Below are 25,274 nucleotides of genomic sequence, written 5' to 3'. Positions count from 1 at the left end.
TATGACCACTGCAGACAATCACTGGGCTCACCGATCTTGTGTTGTCTACCTCGGCATCACTGCTGGTGCAGTGAAGAAATAATGCTGGAGCCAAAAGTGATTTAGTAGCTACAAAATACCTATTTTATTATATTAAAGTCTATGCAACTGTGGCATTAATTTTAATAAACTAAATATCTCCTTTAACTTTTCTCTCCAGTCGGAAGTTGGTGCAAATCCAAAAACTACAATTTCACCAATAACAACTATGAACTTTTACCTAACATACCAGAAAATAATTTTTCCTGGATTTCTCCTTTGAATTATAACTAGACGTTTGCAAAAACTTTTATTTTTTTGTCTTTATAATTCTCTTGGTGTTTCAGATTTTTAGACCGCCATAGTCTCTCAAACACCACTACATAGTCGCTCAAAAGACCCCTCCATAGTCTCTCTAAAGACCCCTCTATAGTCGCTCAAAAGACCCCTCCATAGTCGCTCAAAAACTCTGTAGAGTACAGCCAGACTTTCTATTGAATCTGTCCTCTGCACAGAGCTGTGCGCCACTTTGGAGTCTTTTCAGCAATCGGTGGGGGTCTCAGAACAAAGACTGTGTGAAGGGAGTTTAAGGGACAAAAAAAGTTTGCAAAAGTTTTATTTAAGGCTACTTTCACACTAGCGTTTTTTGCGATCCGCCACAATGCGTCGTTTTGCCGAAAAAAAGCATCCTGCAAAAGTGATTGCAGGATGCGTTCTTTCCCCATAGACTAACATTAGGCGACGCATTGCGACAGATTGCCACATGTCGCATCCGTCGTGCAATGGATGCGTTGTGCTTTGGCGGACCGTCGGCACAAAAAAACGCTACATGTAACGTTTTTTGCTGCCGACGGTCCGCTTTTTCCGACCGCGCATGCGCAGCCGGAACTCCGCCCCCACCTCCCCGCACATCACAATGGGGCCGCGGATGCGCTGGAAAAATGCATCCTCTGCCCCCGTTGTGCGGCGTATAGAACGCTAGCGTCGGTGACCTCGGCCCGACGCACTGCGACGGGCCGAGCCTGACGCTAGTGTGAAAGAAGCCTTAACTTCCAAAAAGTTTCATTTGTCATCAGTTCAGCCTGTGAGACCGTCCCCCTTTTTGTTTTCTGGTTCCTCCATTCCATGTATTATGTATCTGCCTCCTTTACTCTTTTCTGTTGTTTTTCCTTTCCACATTTCTGTAGATCTCTGGTGGAGGAGCCTTGATGATCCGCCCTCCTTGTTCCTACTATTCCTAGTATTAGAAGGTACATTTCCCCCCACTTTCATCCATCCTTCTCTATGACTACGAGAGAGCCTGAGTAAAAATGCTGAAAAAGCAAAATCTGAAGGTTTCTTCCTGTGACGTGCAGTGCGCTGTTTGAAGGTTAGGAGATGGTTTTGTGAATTCTTGGCCTGACGCGAGGCTCGGCACACACAACACCTTGGATTAATAGATTTTGCGTCCGTCATTGTTTTGCTAGTTTCTCGGCAGCGCTGTGTATCTTATGATCTACATTGTGATGATTGAGATTAGAGAATTTTCTTTAGTGTTTCCTGTTATTGCTTTTTCTATAGCCTGAAGTGATTGATGAGTTTTTATACTTTGTTATGTAAACTATCAGTTACTAAGTAATTGGGCTTTCCCTATGTAATGATTAGAAATGAAACCTCTATAAAACGGGTATCTCGATCAGATCAACCAGACAGAAGAGTATGGAGCTGAGGATTCTTGGGGCGCTTATATTTCTGCACCTTGGTAAGTTATGTGTTACAGTTTGCACCCTGAATACCATCAGGTCCTGCTGTCAGGTCCGTTTTGATGGCCGAATAGGAGTAATCCTTCTACAAATGTCATGTCCTTCATTAGGGTTTTCAAGCTTCATGTTCATGATCAGGTTCCTTCTTCTTATTTCCTTTTACTCTTCTGGGTAAAAATGTCTTCTTCATTCAAATGGGTCAAAATATAAGAAGAATAAAATAAAACCTTGGTCTGATTATTTGGGATTCACATAGAAGACTTGTTTTAATGAAGTCAAGGACCCACATCTAAAATTGCCACCGACGGTTTTCTCAAGAAGTCTACCCTGACTCAGCCATCTTACAATACTGCCCTCAAGGGATGTCCACATATCAACTATAAATTATTTGTCCCACTATTTGCTCATTTCCTACTTATTTTAGGAAGGTAAGTGGGGAATCTTGTAAGCTACATATTACAGTTGCATGCTGAATACCATCAGGTCCTGCTGTCAGGTCCGTTCCGATGGCCAAATAAGAGTAATTCTTCTACAAATGTCCTACTCTTCATTGGGGCTTTCAAGTTTCATGTTCATGATCAGGTTCCTTCCTCTTCTATCTTTTTACTCTTGTGGGTAAAAAAAATGTCTTCTCCATTCAACCGGGGCAAAATGTAAGGAGAATAAGATAAAACCTTGGTCTGATCATCTGGGATCCAAGTAGAAGACTTGGTATGAGGAAGTCAAGGGCCACATCTAAAATTGAAACCAATGGCTTCTCAGGAGACATCTGCTCCATCTCAGCCGTCCTACAATACTGTCCTGAAGGGTGTCCTCATATTAACTATAAATTATTGTTATCACGTTTTGATCATTTTCTGCTCATTTTGGGAGGGTGATGGATGGATAGGGAATTTTTGCCATCCCTTTAAGTACTGGCTATACTTTTTTATAAGGTTATCCCACCACAAAAAACTTTGAATGCTATTTTTAATTTAAAAAGTGCAGATTAATTCTTCTATAAATTACAATGGTCTCTGAGCTTTGTTTGTCTCGAGCTCTAAAACTCCCCTACTAAAGAAGAATTAATAGAGTTAAAGGATGTAGATGCCTTTGGAGAAATTTGTTCTTTCTTAATTGCCTGTATAATTGGTTACAAATTACAAATTTGCTGACACGTAGTTTTCTACATCCTTTGGGCATCATAGTACATAGTGGAATGCAGAATAAGTTACGGTACTGTGAATCCGTTCTTGAGCTGGTTCAGGCCTGTAACACTTATGTCTCTTCTCCATCCTCTGTGTATCACTGTACATGGCAGACTGCAGAATGAGTTACCAGAGAATCGCCAGTAATTCTGGTCTGTAATGCTGAACTGATCTGGTTATAAATGAACTTGGAAGATCCTTCGGGAGAAGAGAGATAAGAGTTATAGACCAGAGAACAAGCTCACTGTCCCGGGGTCCGAGGTGGATGCCGATGAAGGAACACAGTCTACTATTATTTTTTGTGTATGTCTGATTAAAATGTAACTTTATTTTTTCACTATTGATTTTACTTTTTTCTGTATTACATTGCATCAAATCTCTCTATATATAACTTGTAGAAATGCATTGTAGTTAACTTTGTGGATATATACTATATAATTGTCTAAGGGTCACTTCCGTCTTTCTGTCTGTCACGGAAATCCCAAGTCGCTGATTGGTCGCGGCAAAACGGCCACGACCAATCAACGACGGGCACAGTCCGGCGGCAAAATGGCCTCTCCCTACTCCCCTGCCGTTAGTGCCCCGTCCATACTCCCCTCCAGTCAGCGCTCACACAGGGTTAATGGCTGCATTAACGAACCGCGTTATGCCGCGATGTAACACACTCCATTAACGCCGCTATTAACCCTGTGTGACCAACTTTTTACTATTGATGCTGCCTATGCAGCATCAATAGTAAAAAGACCTAATGTTAAAAATAATTTAAAAAATAAAAAATCATTATACATCACTATAAATCATTAGTCGGCTCCCAGATCCAGCCGAGGCCTTTCCCGCTCCTTGCGACGCTCCGGTGACCGGAGCATGCATTGCGGTCTCGCGAGATGATGACGTAGCGGTCTCGCGAGACCGCTACGTCATCATCTCGCGAAACCGCAATGCACTCTTGGGACCTGAACGTTGCGAGGAGCATCGGTAAACGCCTGGGCTGGATCCGGGGCCAACAGAAGGTGAGTATATCACTATTTTTTATTTTAATTATTTTTTTAACAGGGATATGGTGCCCACATTGCTATATACTATGTGGGCTGTGTTACATACTGTGTGGGCTGTGTTATATACTACATCTCTGTGCTATATACTATGTGGGCTGTGCTATATACTACGTGGCTGTGGTATATATTATGTGGCTGGGCAATATGCTACATCGCTGTGCTCTATACTACGTGGCCTGTGTTGTATACTGCATAGGCAGCGTTATATGCTATGTCTGTGCTATATACTACGTGGCTGTGCTATATACTACGTGGCTGTGCAATATACTATGTGTATGTGCTATATACTACGTGGCTGTGCAATATACTACGTGGCTGGGCAATATACTACGTGGCTGGGCAATATACTATGTGGCTGGGCAATATACTACGTGGCTGCAATATATTATGTGGCCGGGCAATATACTACGTGTCTGTGCTATTTACTACATGGGCTGTGCTATATACTACGCGGCTGTGCAATATACTACGTGGCTGGGCAATATACTACGTGGCTGGGCAATATACTACATGTCTGTGCAATTTACTATGTGGGCTGTGCAATATACTACGTGGCTGGGCAATATACTATGTGGCTGGGCAATATACTACATGGCTGTGCTATATACTACGTGGCTGTGTTATATACTACGTGGCTGTGTTATATACTACGTGGGCTGTGCTATATACTACGTAGGCTATGTTATACGCTACTTGGCTGTGCTATATTTCTCTGCTGTATCTGTGCATCATGAATCGTGGTATGTGTTAAAGAGGGGGGCCCACTGAGACTCTTTTGCCCGGGGCCCTCAAAAACCTGGAGCCGGCCCTGGCTTCACTGATTGGTCATGCCCGTCCGTGAACAATCAGCGACAGGCGGAATTTGAACCACGCTTCGCTAATTGGTCGCGGCCGGCTGGCCGAATCCTTTGTATAAATTGCATTATTCTGAAAACTTCATAAATAAACTACATAATAATAATAGTCTTTATTTTTAATAATCTTTATTTTTATATAGTGCTAACATATTCCGCAGCGCTTTGCAGGTTGCACACATTATCTACATACATATTCTAGAATAGATACTGTACATACCTGTTATCATTACTCCCTAGTATTATTCAGCCATTCAGTAAGTCCCTTTAGTATTGTTATCTTATTTCCATTATTTTGTGTCTCTCATCGGCCTCCCCTTGCTTTCATTGTTCCTTGTTTTTACTATTAACTTTTATATTTTATTTTTATTGTATAGTTGTGTATTTCAAGGAAATATTTATTGTGTGTTTACATCTGTCTGATTTTTTATTACATTGGAGGAACATTTTTATGATATACTAGATGGTGGCCCGATTCTAACGCATCGGGTATTCTAGAATATGTATGTAGTTTATTTATGAAGTTTTCAGAATAATGCAATTTATGCACAGGATTCGGCTGGCCGCGACCAATTAGCGAAGCGTGGTTCAAATTCTGCGCCAGACTGTGCCTGTCGCTGATTGTTCGCGGCCGGGCGTGACCAATCAGTGAAGCCAGGGCCGGATCCAGGTTTTTGAGGGCCCCGGGCGAAAGAGTCTCAGTGGGCCCCCCTCTTTAACACATACCACGATTCATGATGCACAGATACAGCAGAGAAATATAGCACAGCCAAGTAGCGTATAACATAGCCTACGTAGTATATAGCGCAGCCTACGTAGTATATAGCACAGCCCACGTAGTATATAGCACAGCCATGTAGTATATTGCCCAGCCACGTAGTATATAGCACAGCCCACATAGTAAATAGCACAGACACGTAGTATATAGCACAGCCACGTAGCATTTAGCACAGCAACGTAGTATATAGCACAGCCACATAGTATATAACATAGCCCACGTAGTAAATAGCACTGCCACGTAGTATAATACCCAGCCACATAGTATATTGCCCAGCCATGTAGTATATAGCACAGGCCACGTAGTAAATAGCACAGACACATAGTATATTGCCTAGCCGTGTAGTATATTGCCTGTTGTGAATTAGACTTTTTGGCTCCCTCTTGTGGTTACTAGTGATATTACTCTGGGAGTTTCTTCCCTCAGTTTGCACCCACCTGGGCCATTAGTCCAGGGGTGTTGCTATATAAACTTCCTGGATCCTTAGTCCAGTGCCTGGCATCGTTGTAATCAGATCCTTTCTGTTTGCTCCTATCTGCTGGTCCCTGTTCGTGCTAAATTAAGCTAAGTCCTGCTTCTTTGTTTTTTGGGTTATTTGCTTGCTCTCATTTTTGTCCAGCTTGTACTAAATGTGATTCCTGACCTTGCTGGAAGCTCTAGGGGGCTGGTGTTCTCCCCCCGGGCCGTTAGACGGTTCGGGGGTTCTTGAATTTCCAGCGTGGATATTTTTGATAGGGTTTTTGCTGACCATATAAGTTATCTTACTATATTCTGCTATTAGCTAGTGGGCCTCTCTTTGCTAAATACCTAGCTCATTCTTACGTTTGTCTTTTCCTCTTACCTCACCGTTATTATTTGTTGGGGGCTTGTATCCAACTTTTGGTGTCTTTTCTCTGGAGGCAAGAAAGGTCTTTCTTTTCCCTTCTAGGGTTAGTTAGTTCTCCGGCTGGCGCGAGACGTCTAGAATCAACGTAGGCACGTTCCCTGGCTGCTGTTATTTGTGGTGCTAGGATTAGATATATGGTCAGCCCAGTTACCACTGCCCTATGAGCTGGTTCTTGTGTTTGCAGACTTAGTAAATATTTCTGTGACCCTCTGCCATTGGGGTCATAACAGGGATGTGCGTTCCTTCGTGCAGTCCTGTGGGACCTGTGCCCGGGCTAAGCCCTGCTGTTCTCGTGCTAGTGGGTTGCTTTTGCCTTTGCCTATCCCTCAGAGGCCCTGGACGCATATTTCCATGGATTTTATTTCTGATCTTCCTGTTTCTCAGAAGATGTCTGTCATCTAGGTGGTTTGTGACCGGTTTTCTAAAATGGTCCACTTGGTACCTTTGCCTAAATTGCCTTCTTCCTGCCGCACTTCATGTCCTCAGAATTACCAACCCTTATCCTGGGAGACTTCAACATTCCCATTAACAGCCCCACGTCCACATCTGCATCCCAGCTTCTATCACTAACCACTTCTCTCGGCCTCTCACAGCTCTCAACCTCTGAAACACACAAAGACGGTAACACCCTGGACCTGGTCTTTGTCCGGCTCTGTTCAATTCCCCACCTCGATAACTCACCACTTCCCCTCTCTGACCACAACATTCTCTCCTTCACACTCACAATTCCTCGCCCACCCCAGCACTCTCCTACCTACCACACATTCAGAAATCTACATGCTATTAATCCTCAATTCCCCAGCTACTGTTATGACCCCAATGGCAGAGGGTCTCAGAAATATTTACTAAGTCTGCAAACACAAAAACCAGCTCATAGGGCAGTGGTAACTGGGCTGACCATATATCTAATCCTAGCACCACAAATAACAGCAGCCGGGGAACGTGCCTACGTTGATTCTAGACGTCTTGCGCCAACCGGAGAACTAACTAACCCTAGAAGGGAAAAGAAAGACCTTTCTTGCCTCCAGAGAAAAGACCCCAAAAGTTGGATACAAGCCCCCAACAAATAATAACGGTGAGGTAAGAGGAAAAGACAAACGTAAGAATGAGCTAGGTATTTAGCAAAGAGAGGCCCACTAGCTAATAGCAGAATATAGTAAGATAACTTATATGGTCAGCAAAAACCCTATCAAAAATATCCACGCTGGAAATTCAAGAACCCCCGAACCGTCTAACGGCCCGGGGGGGAGAACACCAGCCCCCTAGAGCTTCCAGCAAGGTCAGGAATCACATTTAGTACAAGCTGGACAAAAATGAGAGCAAGCAAATAACCCAAAAAACAAAGAAGCAGGACTTAGCTTAATTTAGCACGAACCGGGACCAGCAGATAGGAGCAAACAGAAAGGACCTGATTACAACGATGCCAGGCACTGGACTAAGGATCCAGGAAGTTTATATAGCAACACCCCTGGACTAACGGCCCAGGTGGGTGCAAACTGAGGGAAGAAACTCCCAGAGTAATATCACTAGTAACCACAAGAGGGAGCCAAAAAGTCTAATTCACAACAATTGCCCAGCCATGTAGCATATTGCCCAGCCACGTAGTATATTGCCCAGCTGCATAGTATTTAGCACAGACACATAGTATATAGCACAGACACGTACTATAATGCCCAGCCACGTAGTATATTGCCCAGCTACGTAGTATATAGCACAGACACATAGTATATAGCACATACACGTACTATATTGCCCAGCCACATAGTATATAACACAGCCCACATAGTAAATAGCACTGCCATGTAGTATAATGCCCAGCCACGTAGTATATTGCCCAGTCATGTAGTATATAGCACAGCCCACGTAGTAACTAGCACAGACACGTAGTATATTGCCGAGCCATGTAACATATTGCACAGCCACGTAGTTTATTGCCCAGTCACATATTATATTGCCCAGCCACGTAGTATATTGCCCAGCCACGTAGCATATAGCACAGAGACATAGTATATTGCCCAGCCACATAGTATATTGCCCAGACACGTAGTACATTGCCCAGCCACGTAGTATATTGCCCAGACACGTAGTATATTGCCCAGCCATGTAGTATATTGCCCAGACACGTAGTATATAGCACAGACACGTAGAATATTGCCCAGCCACGTAGTATATTGCCCAGCCACATAGTATATAGCACAGACACGTAGTATATTTCCCAGCCACATAGTATATAGCACAGCCACGTAGTATATAGCACAGAGACATAGTATATAACACTGCCCATGCAGTATATAGCACAGCCATGTAGTATATAGCACAGGCCACGTAGTATAGAGCACAGCGATGTAGCATATTGCCCAGCCACGTAATATATACCACAGCCATGTAGTATATAGCACAGCCCACATAGTATATAGCACAGAGATGTAGTACATAACACAGCCTACACAGTATATAACACAGCCCACGTATTATATAGCAATGTGGGCACCATATCCCTGTTAAAAAAACTATTAAAATAAAAAATAGTTATATACTTACCCACCGTCGGCCCCCGGATCCAGCCGAGGCGTTTACCGATGCTCCTTGAGACGCTCCGGTCCCAAGAGTGCATTGCGGTCTCGGGAGATGATGATGTAGTGGTCTCGCGAGACCGCTACGTCTTGATCTTGCGATACCGCAATGCATGGACCGGACGGAGTGTTGCGAGGTGCGGGAAAGACGCCAGAAGGTGAGTATGTAATGATTTTTTTTATTATTATTATTTTTAACATTAGATCTTTTTACTATTGATGCTGCATAGGCAGCATCAATAGTAAAAAGTTGGTCACACAGGGTTAATAGCGTTAACGGAGTGCGTTACACTGCGGCATAACGCGGTCCGTTAACGCTGCCATTAACCCTGTGTGAGCGCTGACTGGAGGGGAGTATGGACGGGGCACTAACGGCAGGGGAGTAGGGAACGGGCATTTCATCGCCGGACTGTGCCCGTTGCTGATTGGTCGTGGCCGTTTTGCCGCGAACAATCAGCGACTTGGGATTTCCGTGACAGACAGACAGACAAACAGAAAGACAGACAGACAGAAAGACGGAAGTGACCCTTAGACAATTATATAGTAGATTACACTTTTTCAACTTAAGTAGCCTAAAAGGTTTCTTACTCGAGAGTGTTATCGAATGCACTGTTGGTTAACCCTAGTCACAATCCTTTTTCCCCCAGCCAGATAGTTTGAGGTCAGTTGAACACTAAGGGTGTGATTGCCTTAAAGAACCTAAAATGGGTTCCTTACCCTTCAAGGAGAACTCAGAGTGTTACATGTGTCTTCTCTGGGAAATTAGAGGTTTTCCAGTATTGAGATTCACAATGAACTTATTGACCAAGGAAGCCAATACAGGGCTGTGTTCTCATCATCAAACCTTCCCAGACGCTTCCACTTTGGTGTTGACTGTTGGGTTGAGTTATTTCGGGAAACAGGTAAGTCCTACTATTGCCCTTCGGGTGTTTCCTACACACTGAATGTCTCCCACTGTGGGCAATGACCTCGGGGAGATACTGTACATGCATCATGCCTGGAATGCAATGTGCAAATTAATTCTGAATTGACAATTCAACTTCAAGTGTGGTGTTTGTTAGGGTTCAGTGATGAGAGCCGGAGGCGTTCCTGTGCTGTCTTATGCCCCGAGGCTCCACAGTGTCACCAGAAATGTCTGGTTCTGTGCTAAGGAGACCAATATCTGCCATTGTATGGTGCCTCCAGATAACACTGTATCCTGCAGAAATCCTCCCCTAGAAATAATGCTTCCATACGCCTCTATAAAGTGGCATCTTACTGAACAAGGCATGATTTAAAAAATGTAAGCATGTAAAGGTCCAATTGGGCCACCTACAACATAGCAGAGACGGGAGCCTCGGGTAAAGCCCCCAATGTATGATTCTACCCCAATGTATGATTTATTTTCTTTTTTATCTTAATAAAGACAAAGGTAAAAAAGAATAAATCCCATTTGATCCTTCATTTGTGTAAGACCAGAAAACAGAAAAATAAAAGATAAAAAAGTGATGAGAAAATACGATCTAATGAGTCCGTATAAAAATATAACAAAAGTGTAAAATACATAAATCTAAAAAAAGGTAAAAATGTACTGATTTATAGAAATCTTTCCTTCCAGCTACACCCAGCTCTGCCGATGGCGGCCCTGTCTGTGGCTCCCCGCAGATCAACGGGAAGATAGTTGGTGGTACAAACGCTGTGCAGGGAGAATGGCCGTGGCAAGTGAGTCTGCTGTACCGGATACAGGGAAGCTACTACCACATATGTGGAGGCTCCCTGATCGCATCCCAGTGGGTGCTGACCGCTGCCCACTGCTTTGATAAGTAAGTGCCGGGTATATTTATATGTGTAGGTCCACATCATTCTGAATGATTTATGTCTTTATGCTCTCTTTTCCTTCCTTCCTTATTTCCTTCCTTCCTTTATTTCCTTTCCTTTCTTCCTTACTTTCCATTCCTTTCCTTCCCTTCTTCTCTTTCCTTCCTTTCATTCTTTCATTCCTTCCCTTCCCTTCACTTTCTTTTCCTTCCTTCCTTCTTTGCCTTCCTTCCTTCCTCTCTATCCTTCCTTTCCTTCCTATGTTTCCTTTCCCTTCCGTCCTTCCTTTAGTTCCCTCCTTCCTTTCCTTCCTTACTTCCCTTCCTTCCTTTCCTTTCCTTCCTTGCCTTCCTTCCTTCCTTGCCTTCCTTCCTTCTTCTCTATCCTTCCTTTCCTTCCTACATTTCTTTTCCCTTCCGTTCTTCCTTTCCTTTACTTCCTACCTTCTTTCCTTTCCTTCCTTCCCTTCCTTCCTTCCATTTCTTTCTTCCTTCCTTTCCTTCCCTTCCCTCTCTTTCCTTTCTTCCTTTCTTCTCTTCCTTCCTTCTTCTCTATCCTTCCTTTCCTTCCTATGTTTCCTTTTCCTTCCATCATTCCTTTCCTTTACTTCCTTCCCTTTCCTTCCATTCCTTCCTCTTTACAGATATATATAAATACATAAGAATCTCATGTCCTGCCTCCTTCCCCCCATCAATCACCCCATGTACCTTTCTCATGATAAACTATAGTGAATACAGTATCCGCCGTGGGCTGGATTTTGTTTTTCTTAAAACCCACAGTACATTTCCAGAAATAAAACCTTTACATTTAGTACTATTTTTATTTGTTCTTTCCAAGAGGGTGTGGCTCACAGGCTAATTATCCGTGGCAGCCTAAAGACATACCCACAGAGAGGGTATAGTAATGTGGAGTTGTAACATTGTTACTGTCCATAAGCAAAGACCACGCGTCTCTGGTGCACACGATGTACCTCGCCATCATGCAGTGCGCATCATGAGAGCGTTATGGTTTTGCTAATGGACAACATGTGGATGTAAGAATGTTTTAATTCTACATAAATAAAGCTGAAGGTTTTGTCCATGGAGCTGACCCTTGTTACTTTACCGTGGCTGCTTTTGTCGCTGGCAGGGACGCTGTCTCGTGGAAGAAAATAGGTTGTTTTGGTGAGCTGGCTTCCTCCCTGTTCACACCCATAAACAATCTGGTAAAACACGCCCTCTTGGACAAGACCATAGAACTAGCACTAAATAAAAAGGCCCATATCCCTGGAACCGCATGGCAGGTTAAAAAAAAACAAAAGAGGAAATAAGTTAAGAGCATAAACTGCTCCCAACAGAGTATTATTTCAAAGCTATTTCATGCCCTGATCTTGGGATGTGTCTAGTCAAGAGGAAAGGCAAGAAAGAAGCAATGTGAACCTCTTCCAACCGCTTACATTTGGAGAAGAACATTACATGACAATTGAGTAGTGGTGTCATGTTTGGGTGTCATGTTTGGTCAGACATGGGCTGAGATATGGTCTCTAGACGTATTTTTCCTTGGCTCTTATAACCTCTGATCATATTCTTTGCTTCACAGGGATATCAACTCTAGGAACTATTTAGTGCGGTTGGGCGCCCACCAACTCCAAGTTGTAGGATCTCAGACCATCGATAGTTCTGTGTTAAGGATTATTCGTTATTACCTGTACTCAACTACAACAAAAGAAGGAGACATCGCTCTGCTGCTGCTGTCCAGTCCAGTCAACTACACCAGCTACGTCATGCCCATCTGTCTACCCTCTGCCTCTGTCTCCTTCCCATGTGGCATGGAGTCCTGGGTCACCGGCTGGGGAAATATTTATTCAGGAGGTGAGAGGATGAAGTGAATAGCTGTGATGATTGGAATTATCTGGATGATGGTGACTATATGGGTGATGACAATGATGACGAGAATGACAGCGATAGAAAAAATATAGACTCTTGAGATGATCCTTAGAAAAGTCTCTAGTATGATGGGCGATCTGCTCAACAATCATCCTTGGTGATCTACCCTTCATTAGTTCTTCTCGTTTTGTGCTGCACCTTTTCTTAATTGACCACATATAACCAATGATCTCTGTAGCCACATGGACCAAGGGGTCAGTAAGATGTTATGTTTGTTCTGACTGGGCAGACCCCTGTCCTACATGATCCAACAACGTGTAAACTGTTAATAACAAGAAGATAAATGACAGATTAACGTGACTTCTTATCTCCTCAGTGAGCCTGCCGTCCCCGCTGACTCTTCAGAAGGTGATGCTTCCACTAATTGACTACAAGACGTGTGACAAGATGTATCACGAAAACTCAGGGATCAGCAATTTTGTTACCATAATCTATAACACCATGATATGTGCCGGATATTCCAAAGGAGGGAAAGACTCCTGCCAGGTGAGGGGCTGATGCTTTATAGGTCTTCGTTTATAATAATGGAGATATTTCCAGTAATTATTGACCGGTATTTTGCAGTTGCATGAAAAAGTTTGAGCATCAGTTAGAGTAGTCAGACTGCGGAGTGTCCGACCACGAGAGGTGGTAATGGCCGACACTGTATCAGCATTTACAATATGTCATTGTTGGTTATAAATAGTGATAAGGAAGTTAGAACTGGAGGAGAAAGGAAGAACTTGATGGACATGAGTCTTTTTTAACCTACATAACTGTGTGATATATTAGGACGTAATTATTCTGTATACAGCATCTGGCAACTCTTAGAGGGACTTAAACAGACAGTACAGGTCCTAGGGAATGCTCTAGGGTTCCCTGTTGTGTATTCTGCTCTTGGGCTCCCTCCGGTGGTTGCTAGTGGTAGTGCAGTGGTCTCTGGATTGTAATCTGGGCAGGTGTTTCTGCTTATTGCAGTTCTATTAGGTATTTAGGTTTGTAGGATCCTTCAATCCCTGACAGTTGTCCATTGTATCTTGGAGGGATTGCATCTCTGTCTGGCTCCACTGGCCCTGCTGTCATTTCAGCTAAGATAAGTGTCTGGTTTTGTTCTCTGTAGCACGCATGCAATGTGCTTTTATGTGCAGTGCAATCTATTGTGTTTTTGTCCAGCTTAGACTTTTGTTTGGATTTTTCTGTCATGCTGGATTCTTTGGAGATGCAGATATACATCCTATGTCTTTAGTAAGGTGTAGTAGATAGTATATTCTGCTGTGGATTTTTCTAGAGTTTTAATACTGACCGCTTAGTACTCTGTCCTATCCTTTTCTATTTTAGCTAGTAGTGCCTCTTTTGCTAAACTCTGTCTTTTCTGCCTGTGTACGTATTTCCTCTTAGACTCACAGTCAATATTTGTGGGGGGCTGCCTATCCTTTGGGGCTCTGCTCTGAGGCAAGATAGGATTTCCCATTTCCATCTTTAGGGGTATTTAGTCCTCCGGCTGTGTCGAGGTGTCTAGGCCATGTTAGGTACATCCCACGGCTACTTCTAGTTGCGGTGTCAGTATTAGGATTGCGGTCAGTACAGGTACCACTAACTCCAGAGATAGTCACATGCGGCTCCAGGGTCACCGGATCATAACAGTTCCCCCTGTCACCCTGTACATGGAGCTAGCCTTTGCTCAATCAAAGATCCCTGGTTTGCATCCTTGGAGTAGCTGCTGCTCAGCAGAGCAAGTTGCCAGTAGGATTGTGAGCAAACCTGATCTGGACCAAAGGATGGAACCAAGGATAAAATCAGCAGGCAAGGATGAGATTAGGATGATAGTCAAGAAAAATGCAAGGGTTAAGCAAGTTGGGTCAAGGTCAGAGGAAAAAACCAGTGACAGAATCATCAGGTGATAGAAGGGTCTAGTAATCCAGAGTCAATTCAAGGGAATCATTGGGCGCATCTTGGGTGGCCGGCAAGTGTGATGCCCACTATAAGAGGAAAACCATGCACAGATTTGGGTGGCACAAAAATTGCAATCAGCACCATCAGCTCCAACTTCTCCTGTGTCAGCCATAAGCAAGTAGGGTGAACAGTGTTGTGAATTCCGTTCTCGGGCTCCCTCCTGTGGTCATGAGTGGTACTTTGTGAGTTCTGTTCTTGGGCTCCCTCTGGTGGCTTTGAGCGATATGGCTGGTCTGTAGCTGGGCTCCAGCTGCCTCGTTTTCTGCTATGCTGGCTGCCTATTTAACTCCACCTGGACCTTTACTTGTTGCCTGCTGTCGTTGTATTCAGTACTGGTTCAGATCTCTCTGGGACTTCCCTTGTGACCTGTCTCCTCCTGGAGAAGCTAAGTCTTGCTAGTTCATTTTTGCTCATTGTTTTTTTGAAAATGTTTCTCAGTATATGATGAGTTCAGTCCAGCTTGCTTATATGCTATTTTCTTGCTAGCTGGAAGCTCTGGGGTGCAGAGTTGCGCCCCTCACATCGTGAGTCGGTGTGGGGGTTTTTTGTATTCTCTGCGTGGATAATTTTTGTAGTATTTTATACTGACCGCACAGATTCCTTGCTATCTTCTGACTATTTAGTGATTAGCGGGCCTCATTTGCTAAAACCTGTTTTCATTTCTACGTTTGTGTTTTCCCCTTAACTCACCGTTATTATTTGTGGGGGGCTGTCTATACTTTGGGGTAAATTTCTCTGAGGCAAGTGAGGCTTTGTTTCTCTCTAGGGATAGCTAGTTCTCAGGCTGTGAAGAGGCGTCTAGGCCTGTCAGGAATGCTCCACGGCTGCCTATAGTGTGTATTGATAGGATCAGGGTTGCGGTCAGTAAAGTTCCCACATTCCCAGAGCTTGTCCTTTATTTCTGGTTTACCTATCAGGTCAGTTCATGTGTTCCTAACCACCAGGACCATAACAGTACAGCAGGACCTTAAATACCATCCTGACCTGCTTCACATAAGATTCCCAATTATCAGAAAAGACCAAAATATCATCCAGGTACACAATCATAAATCTATCCAGATACTCTCGGAAGATGTCGTGCATGAAGGACTGAAACACGGAAGGGGCATTAGAAAGTTCAAAAGGCATCACCAAGTACTCAAAATGGCCTTCGGGCGTATTAAATGCTGTTTTCCATTCATCGCCCTGCTTTATACGCACAAGATTATAAGCTCCTCGAAGATCTATCTTGGTGAACCAACTAGCCCCCCTTATCCGAGCAAACAGATCGGACAGCAGAGGCAAAGGGTACTAAAATTTGACCGTGATTTTATTTAGAAGGCGATAATCTATACAGGGTCTCAGAGAACCATCCTTCTTGGCCACAAAAAAGAACCCTGCACCCAAAGGTGACGAGGACGGGCGAATATGCCCTTTCTCCAAAGACTCCTTTATATAACTCCGCATAGCGGCATGCTCTGGTACAGATAAATTAAAAAGTCGACCCTTAGGGAACTTACTACCAGGAATCAAATTAATAGCACAATCACAATCCCTATGAGGAGGTAGGGCACTGGATTTGGGCTCATCAAATACATCCTGGTAATCCGACAAAAATTCAGGGACTTCAGAAGGAGTAGAAGAAGCAATTGACACCAAAGGAACATCGCCATGTACCCCTTGACAACCCCAACTTGACACAGACATTGCTTTCCAATCCAGGACTGGATTATGAACCTGCATCCATGGCAGATCCAACACGACAACGTTATGCAAATTATGTAACACCAGAAAGCGAATAACCTCCTGATGTGCAGGAGTCATGCACATGGTCACTTGAGTCCAGTACTGAGGCTTATTCTTGCCAATGGCGTAGCATCAATTCCCTTTAGTGGAATAGGGAATTGCAAAGGCTCCAAGATAAAACCACAGCGCCTGGCAAATGACAGATCCATCAAATTCAGGGCAGCGCCTGAATCCACAAAAGCCATAACTGAGTAGGATGACAGAGAGCAAATCAAAGTAACAGACAAAATGAATTTAGGCTGTACAGTACCAATGGTGACAGACTTAGCGAACCTTTTTGTGCGCTTAGAACAATCTGAGATAACATGAGTGGAATCACCACAGTAAAAGCACAACCCATTCTGACGTCTGTGATTTTGCCATTCAATTCTGGTCAGAATCCTGTCACATTGCATAGACTCAGGCTTCTGCTCAGAAAACACCGCCAGATGGTGCACAGGTTTGCGCTCCCGCAAACGCCGATCAATCCGAATGGCCAAAGACATTGACTCATTCAGACCCGCAGGCGTGGGGAACCCCACCATAACAGCCTTAAGGGATTCAGAAAGACCCTTTCTGAAAATCGCTGCCAGGGCACACTCATTCCATTGAGTGAGCACAGACCACTTCCTAAACCTCTGACAGTAAACCTCTGCTTCATCCTGACCCTGAGAGAGAGCCAGCAAAATCTTTTCTGCCTGGTCTACTAGATTAGGTTCCTCATAGAGCAATCCAAGCGCCAGAAAAAACGCATCCACATTTAGCAATGCAGGATCTCCTGGCGCCAGGGAGAATTCCCAATCTTGAGGGTCACCACGTAACAAAGAAATAATAATTTTAACTTGCTGAACAGGGTCACCAGAGGAACGAGGTCTCAGAGAAAGAAACAATTTGCAATTATTTTTGAAATTCAAAAACTTAGATCTATCTCCAGAGAACAACTCAGGAATTGGTATTTTAGGCTCTGACATAGGACTGTGAACTACATAATCGTGAATGCTTTGTACCCTTGCAGTGAGATGATCCACACTAGAGGACAGACTCTGAATGTCCATATCTGCAGCTGAATCCTGAACCACCCAGAGATTAAGGGGAGGAGAGAGGCTAAACACACTGCAAAGGAGAAAAAAAAATTAGCTCAGGACTTCTCTTATCCCTCTTTTGCGATGCATTAACACTTTACCGGCCTGCTGTACTGTTATGGTCCTGGTGGTTAGGAACACATGAACTGACCTGATAGGTAAACCAGAAATAAAGGACAAGCTCTGGGAATGTGGGAACTTTACTGACCGCAACCCTGATCCTATCAACACACACTATAGGCAGCCGTGGAGCATTCCTGACAGGCCTAGACGCCTCTTCACAGCCTGAGAACTAGCTATCCCTAGAGAGAAACAAAGCCTCACTTGCCTCAGAGAAATTTACCCCAAAGTATAGACAACCCCCCACAAATAATAACGGTGAGTTAAGGGGAAAACACAAATGTAGAAATGAAAACAGGTTTTAGCAAATGAGGCCCGCTAATCACTAAATAGTCAGAAGATATCAAGGAATCTGTGCGGTCAGTATAAAATACTACAAAAATTATCCACGCAGAGAATACAAAAACCCCCCACACCGACTCACGATGTGAGGGGCGCAACTCTGCACCCCAGAACTTCCAGCTAGCAAGAAAATAGCATATAAGCAAGCTGGACTGAACTCATCATATACTGAGAAACATTTAAAAAAAAACAATGAGCAAAAATGAACTAGCAAGACTTAGCTTCTCCAGGAGGAGACAGGTCACAAGGGAAGTCCCAGAGAGATCTGAACCAGTACTGAATACAACGACAGCAGGCAACAAGTAAAGGTCCAGGTGGAGTTAAATAGGCAGCCAGCATAGCAGAAAACGAGGCAGCTGGAGCCCAGCTACAGACCAGCCGTATCGCTCAAAGCCACCAGAGGGAGCCCAAGAACAGAACTCACAAAGTACCACTCATGACCACAGGAGGGAGCCCGAGAACGGAATTCACAACAGTAAGGTCCTGCGTGCCAATGCCTTGTTTGTGAAGGGCTCTAAATGTCTCTTTGGAGTCCAGAAGGTTTCCTTTTTGGGCTTCATTTTTTCTCCTTCTACTATCGAGATGGATCCAGTCAAAGTCCAGGCCATTTATGACTGGACTCAACCTACATCGGTGAAGAGTCTTCAGAAGTTCTTGGGCTTTGCTAATTTTTACCGTCGCTTCATCACTAATTTTTCTAGTGTGGTTAAGCCTTTGACGGATTTGACCAAAAAGGGTGCTGATGTGACGAATTGGTCTCCTGCGGCCGTTGAGGCCTTTCAGGAGCTGAAACGTCAGTTTCTTCGGCTCCTGTCTTGCGTCAGACGGATGTCTCTCTTCCTTTTCAGGTCGAGGTTGATGCTTCTGAGATTGGAGCAGGGGCTGTCTTGTCGCAGAGAAGCTCTGATGGCTCTGTGATGAGGCCATGTGCTTTCTTTTCTAGAAAGTTTTTGCCTGCCGAGCGGAATTATGATGTTGATAATCGGGAGTTGTTGGCAATGAAGTGGGCATTCGAGGAGTGGCGACATTGGCTTGAGGGAGCCAAACATCTCGTGGTGGTCTTGACGGATCACAAGAATTTGACTTATCTCGAGTCTGCCAAGCGGTTAAATCCTGGACAAGCTCGATGGTCGCTGTTTTTCTCCCGTTTCGATTTCGTGGTTTCGTACCTTCCGGGCTCAAAGAATGTGAAGACTGATGCCCTTTCTACGAGTTTTGTGCCTGACTCTCCGGGAGTTTCTGAACCGGCTGGTATCCTCAGAGAGGGGGTGATTTTGTCTGCCATCTCCCCTGATTTGCGGCGAGTGCTGCAGGAATTTCAGGCCGATAGACCTGACCGTTGTCCACCGGAGAGACTGTTTGTCCCGGATAGATGGACCAGTAGAGTTATTTCCGAGGTTCATTCTTCGGTGTTGGCGGGTCATCCTGGGATTTTTGGTACCAGAGATTTGGTGGCTAGGTCCTTTTGGTGGCCTTCCTTGTCGCGGGATGTGCGTTCCTTTGTGCAGTCCTGTGGGATTTGTGCTCGGGCCAAGCCTTGCTGTTCTCGTGCCAGTGGATTGCTTTTGCCTTTGCCTGTCCCGAAGAGGCCCTAGACGCATATTTCCATGGATTTTATTTCGGATCTTCCAGTCTCTCAGAGGATGTCTGTCATCTGGGTGGTTTGTGATCGTTTTTCTAAGATGGTCCATTTGGTGCCCTTGCCTAAGCTGCCTTCCTCCTCTGATTTGGTTCCGCTGTTTTTTCAGAATGTGGTTCGTTTGCATGGTATTCCGGAGAACATTGTGTCTGACAGAGGGTCCCAGTTTGTGTCCAGATTTTGGCGGTCCTTTTGTGCTAAGATGGGCATTGATTTGTCTTTTTCTTCGGCCTTCCATCCTCAGACGAATGGCCAAACCGAACGAACTAATCAGACCTTGGAAACGTATCTGAGATGTTTTGTTTCTGCTGATCAGGATGATTGGGTGACTTTTTTGCCATTGGCTGAGTTCGCCCTCAATAATCGGGCTAGTTCTGCTACTTTGGTTTCGCCTTTTTTTTGTAATTCTGGTTTTCATCCTCGTTTTTCCTCGGGTCAGGTTGAGCCTTCTGACTGTCCTGGGGTGGATTCTGTGGTGGATAGGTTGCAGCAGATTTGGAACCACGTAGTGGACAATTTGACGTTGTCACAGTAGAAGGCTCAGCGCTTTGCTAACCGCCGTCGCTGTGTGGGTCCCCGACTTCGTGTGGGGGATTTGGTATGGTTGTCTTCTCATTATGTTCATATGAAGGTTTCCTCTCCTAAGTTCAAGCCTCGTTTCATCGGTCCTTATAAGATTTCAGAAATCCTCAACCCTGTGTCATTTCGTTTGGACCTCCCAGCATCTTTTGCCATTCATAATGTGTTCCATAGGTCATTGTTGCAGAGGTATGTGGTGCCTGTGGTTCCTTCTGTTGATCCTCCTGCTCCGGTGTTGGTCGAGGGAGAATTGGAGTATGTGGTGGAGAAGATCTTGGATTCTCGTATTTCGAGACGGAAGCTTCAGGACTTAAATGGAAGGGCTATGGTCAGGAGGATAATTCCTGGGTTGTCGCCTCTGATGTCCATGCGGCCGATTTGGTTCGTGCCTTTCATTTGGCTCGTCCTGATCGGCCTGGGGGCTCTGGTGAGGGTTCGGTGACCCCTCCTCAAGGAGGGGTACTGTTGTGAATTCCATTCTCGGGCTCCCTCCTGTGGTCATGAGTGGTACTTTGTGAGTTCTGTTCTTGGGCCCCCTCTGGTGGCTTTGAGCGATACGGCTGGTCTGTAGCTGGGCTTCAGCTGCCTCGTTTTCTGCTATGCTGGCTGCCTATTTAACTCCACCTGGACCTTTACTTGTTGCCTGCTGTCGTTGTATTCAGTACTGGTTCAGATCTCTCTGGGACTTCCCTTGTGACCTGTCTCCTCCTGGAGAAGCTAAGTCTTGCTAGTTCATTTTTGCTCATTGTTTTTTTGAAAATGTTTCTCAGTATATGATGAGTTCAGTCCAGCTTGCTTATATGCTATTTTCTTGCTAGCTGGAAGCTCTGGGGTGCAGAGTTGCGCCCCTCACATCGTGAGTCGTTGTGGGGTTTTTTGTATTCTCTGCGTGGATAATTTTTGTAGTATTTTATACTGACCACACAGATTCCTTGCTATCTTCTGACTATTTAGTGATTAGCGGGCCTCATTTGCTAAAACCTGTTTTCATTTCTACGTTTGTGTTTTCCCCTTAACTCACCGTTATTATTTGTGGGGGGCTGTCTATACTTTGGGGTAAATTTCTCTGAGGCAAGTGAGGCTTTGTTTCTCTCTAGGGATAGCTAGTTCTCAGGCTGTGAAGAGGCGTCTAGGCCTGTCAGGAACGCTCCACGGCTGCCTATAGTGTGTGTTGACAGGATCAGGGTTGCGGTCAGTAAAGTTACCACATTCCCAGAGCTTGTCCTTTATTTCTGGTTTACCTATCAGGTCAGTTCATGTGTTCCTAACCACCAGGACCATAACAGAACAGCCCAAATAATCTACCATCGTGCTACAACAGTAGGAAAAACCTGAACATACAGCCAAAAAAGCAATGCAACTTCTGCGTCACCACCACAGTTCAAGTCATAGTGGCCACGGCGGAGGCAGATGGCACAAGAGCAAGGCAAGGCTTAGTCAGCAACACTCTGCCCATATTCACTGTTCAGTTGATATTACAACTAAAATACAGTTAGGCTTCTTTTATACATACCGTTATTTTGCGGCCCGTTTTTGCGGCCCCAATAGATTTCTATGGGGCCCCAAAAACGGGCCGCAATAATTTCACGCTGCGCCGTATGGCTGTGAGGGCCGTATTTATGGCCGTGAAAAAAGATCGAGCCTACTCGATCTTTTTCACAGCTTATGGACACGGCCCCCATTGAAGCTCAATGGAGTTGCAAAAACAATGGAAGCTTGTTTTTGCGGTGCACCGTGACTTCTGGTTTTGCGGAATGCCGTTTTTTTTTCCCATACTATTTCCAAACTATTGGAAACCCGAAAAACGGCGATCTGCAAGGTTTTTGTGGTCCGTTATTGCGTCAGACCTTGAAAGTTGTGGCGATACGGCCCGCAAAAAAAGCCCGTAATAACAGGCCGCAAAAAACCCGGTAAGTGTGAAAGAAGCCTTAAAGGGCTTTTTGGGTTTCGAAAACCCATTTCAGGCATTCTCAGTTAGATGGGGACCTTGTTGAGGAATCTTCATTAATTAGCCAGAGCAGGAAATGACTATCACAAGTTTTTCTTTCATGTAAAAGTTGTATCTTATAGTTTTGTACAAAAGCTTGGGCATCTCAGGTTTAATTCAAAGATTTGTTGATTTTTCAGTCGAAGCACAGTTAAACTGACCCTCCACCCTGGGACATCTCTCATATATAGTCACCATGCCTTGTGCCCGTCATCAGCTTCCTTGCTTAGACTGGGCATTTGTTCCTCATGCTTCCTAGATGACCATGATACTGGCATAGTGATAGATGTAAGCCATGGATCTCCTGCTTTTCCTGTGTTGCAGGATAATAAAGGCAGGGAAGATGAGGTCCAGACTCACCGCTGCACTGCCTGGTGGTGATCATCTTGGAAGCCAAGATCTGACTGATGAGGCGATCTTCTACCTAAAAGGGACTTGTTAAAGTTATAGCATACATGATTTTTGCCAAACACTTCACATTGTGGAAGTGTCTTCCGCTGTTCTGTGACCAGATGACACATTTTGTTGCTTAGGGATGTTTGTTGTAAAGCCTCCCGTTTAGGAAACCTTACATATACTTCTGGTTTTAAGTCATTTTATGCAGATCCTGTTCTCTCTTCTGAGCTGTAAAAGTTGCTCCTTGCTCTTAAATTTCACTTTTTCGGATGGTTCAGGGTTGAGTTTGGCAACGCATGGAGTCATTGTCTGATTTCCAGACTCAATAATTGTGCCCAGAACCAGATCAGATTAACTTCTAAAGACTAAGATCCCTTTTTTCATTGTCCACTAAGCCCACAGATATTGTCTTTCAGGGAGACTCCGGAGGACCTCTCGTGTCCGAGGTCAACGGCATCTGGTACCAGCCTGGTGTTGTAAGCTTTGGTTCTGGATGTGCTTTACCCAACCGCCCAGGGGTCTATACCCTGGTAACCGCCTACGAGTCCTGGATCCAGTCATATATACCAGAGCTGAAGTTCTATAATGTGCGCAACATCCCACAACCTCCTGGAAAATGCAAAGGAAACATGAACGTGTCGTGTTATCTGCTGACACTCCTCATCATTACAGTTTCATTGCTCCGATATCTGTAGATTATAATGTACAGGATCAGGAATTTTGCAGAAGGATCGATTTTATTAAGTCTTGATTATATTCATTGTGTCAACAGGGAATGGATGAGGAAAACACTAGTACCAGTACGTTATGTTCAATGCAAGCTCTATTTTCATTAATGATGTAATAATTCCTGAATTTTTGGAACGGACCTCATCAGATATCTTCATTCTCACGCTAGAGATTAGTCGTCCACCATCGATATCCAAAATCAAAATCTCAAAGAAAACCTATCCCCTGAAATTAACTTCGGGACTCGGAGATGATTGTGTGGTGCCAGATGGATTCGACCCTTCTCCTGAAATCTTCAACTCTGCAACAAATCTCCCCACCCAAAAAAGAAAAAAGAATAAAAATAGGAAACTTTTGTAGCGCTACTAAGTCCAGACAAAGAGGAGTCAGGACAAAGACTTCTCATTGAGCAAACACAGGTGACGCTCTTCTGTTTGGCACCGAAGCCTTCCTCCGTCCTCGATATGTGATCACTAAGAAAAGTCTGGTCATAAATAGAGGAGAAAAGAACAGAAATATATATATACGATACGATACGATACACTTTATTGATCCCGTGGGAAATTATGGTATCATGGTATGGTATATATATGGTATATATAGAGAGAGATAAAGGTCAGCATGGGGCTAAAATATCACACTCCATACATATGAATACGCGCATATCCATTGTGACGTTAGTATTTAGCACAGTAGAACGAAGGGACCACCGGTCTGCAAGGCAATCTGCAACAACAAGCCGGTGGCGGGAGAGCGTTATGGCAGAAGATACCATCAAGAGTAGTGTAGAAACCTATGGGGAAACTAACGCACAGACCATAGAGGACCAGGTCACATGGCAAAGTTCTACCTGTTGACAATGAAGTCGATCACTAGTGCAACCAGATGATGCGATTGCCACATAAATACGTTTGTAACAATGTTGATGCGGAAAACAATTAATAAACATGAACAGACATATAATGTAACAAATAATAAAGTGATTTCTGTCCAGAAGGCTGCCTCAGTGACTTATAACACTTGGCTCATGTATCTAGATGGCTCAATCGGTAGAGCAGATATCACGCTACATCTGACCCGCGATAAACACACTGTGTAGAGGAGCGATGTAACTGGTAGGAGCCCGATATACTGAAACGACGCAGAAAAACAAAACATAACTGAGACCTTACTTACTCTCCGACGCTGCTTCTAGTCCTTGTTGATTATCACAACACTGCAGACAATCACTGAAATCTCTCGCAGGTAAATTTATCATCTCTTCCACAGTTATTGATAAGTAGTGTGAACTGTTTTCATTAAAAAGAGCTAATTATTACCTGTCAGTATTATGCGGGTAGAAGTATTTTTTTTTTATGTTTGTACTTCATAAAGTCTGCAGGAAAAACAACGACAAAAAGGCAACCACAAGAATCAAATGAAAGTAATACATAATATTTAATGACATCATAAATCAGTAAAGCGAAAAAATCCCCCAAAATATGTTTATCATCAAGTAATAATCAGGATAATAATCTGCACCGAATCAATAAAAATCATAAATGATCCCCAGAACAGTCACACACGGTGCCACATACTGCCACCACGAAGTTCAGGCCCGGCTTTCATCCCATACCCCAAATTCTACCTTCATATTACATAAAATGATCTGACGCCAGCTCCGAACTAATGCCGCCATATGAGGTGCAAATATAAGATCTGCAATATCTATAAAGGGCCGTGCGGTGCCTAAATTACCATTGGGGCTCTGCTACTTTATCCTGCACCTGTGCAGTGGGCTCTGCTACTTTATCCTGCACCTGTACAGTGGGCTCTTGTATTTGCATCTGCATTGAACAATAGTAGACTCAGCCATCTTGAAAAATTATGAAAGTCTTGTACCAGCGCCT

The 25,274-nt window shown here is 44.1% G+C and overlaps 1 protein-coding gene across 1 annotated transcript; it reads left to right on the top strand.

Moving 5' to 3' along the window:
• The first annotated feature begins 790 nt into the window (after positions 1 to 790).
• Positions 791 to 25,204, top strand: LOC143785142 (serine protease 33-like). Its single transcript, XM_077273825.1, has 5 exons — positions 791 to 1,759; positions 10,691 to 10,895; positions 12,469 to 12,740; positions 13,132 to 13,301; positions 23,073 to 25,204. Exons 1-5 carry the CDS (start codon positions 1,717 to 1,719, stop codon positions 23,349 to 23,351), a joined length of 969 nt encoding a protein of 322 aa, XP_077129940.1. The 5' UTR covers positions 791 to 1,716; the 3' UTR covers positions 23,352 to 25,204.
• Positions 25,205 to 25,274: the final 70 nt, after the last annotated feature.

The sequence above is a fragment of the Ranitomeya variabilis genome, chromosome 7 (assembly GCF_051348905.1).
Source record: "Ranitomeya variabilis isolate aRanVar5 chromosome 7, aRanVar5.hap1, whole genome shotgun sequence".
In the NCBI taxonomy this organism is placed as follows: Eukaryota; Metazoa; Chordata; class Amphibia; order Anura; family Dendrobatidae; genus Ranitomeya; species Ranitomeya variabilis.
The sequence above is the reverse complement of the archived record's forward strand: the minus strand, read 5'-3'. Positions and strand labels throughout refer to the sequence as shown.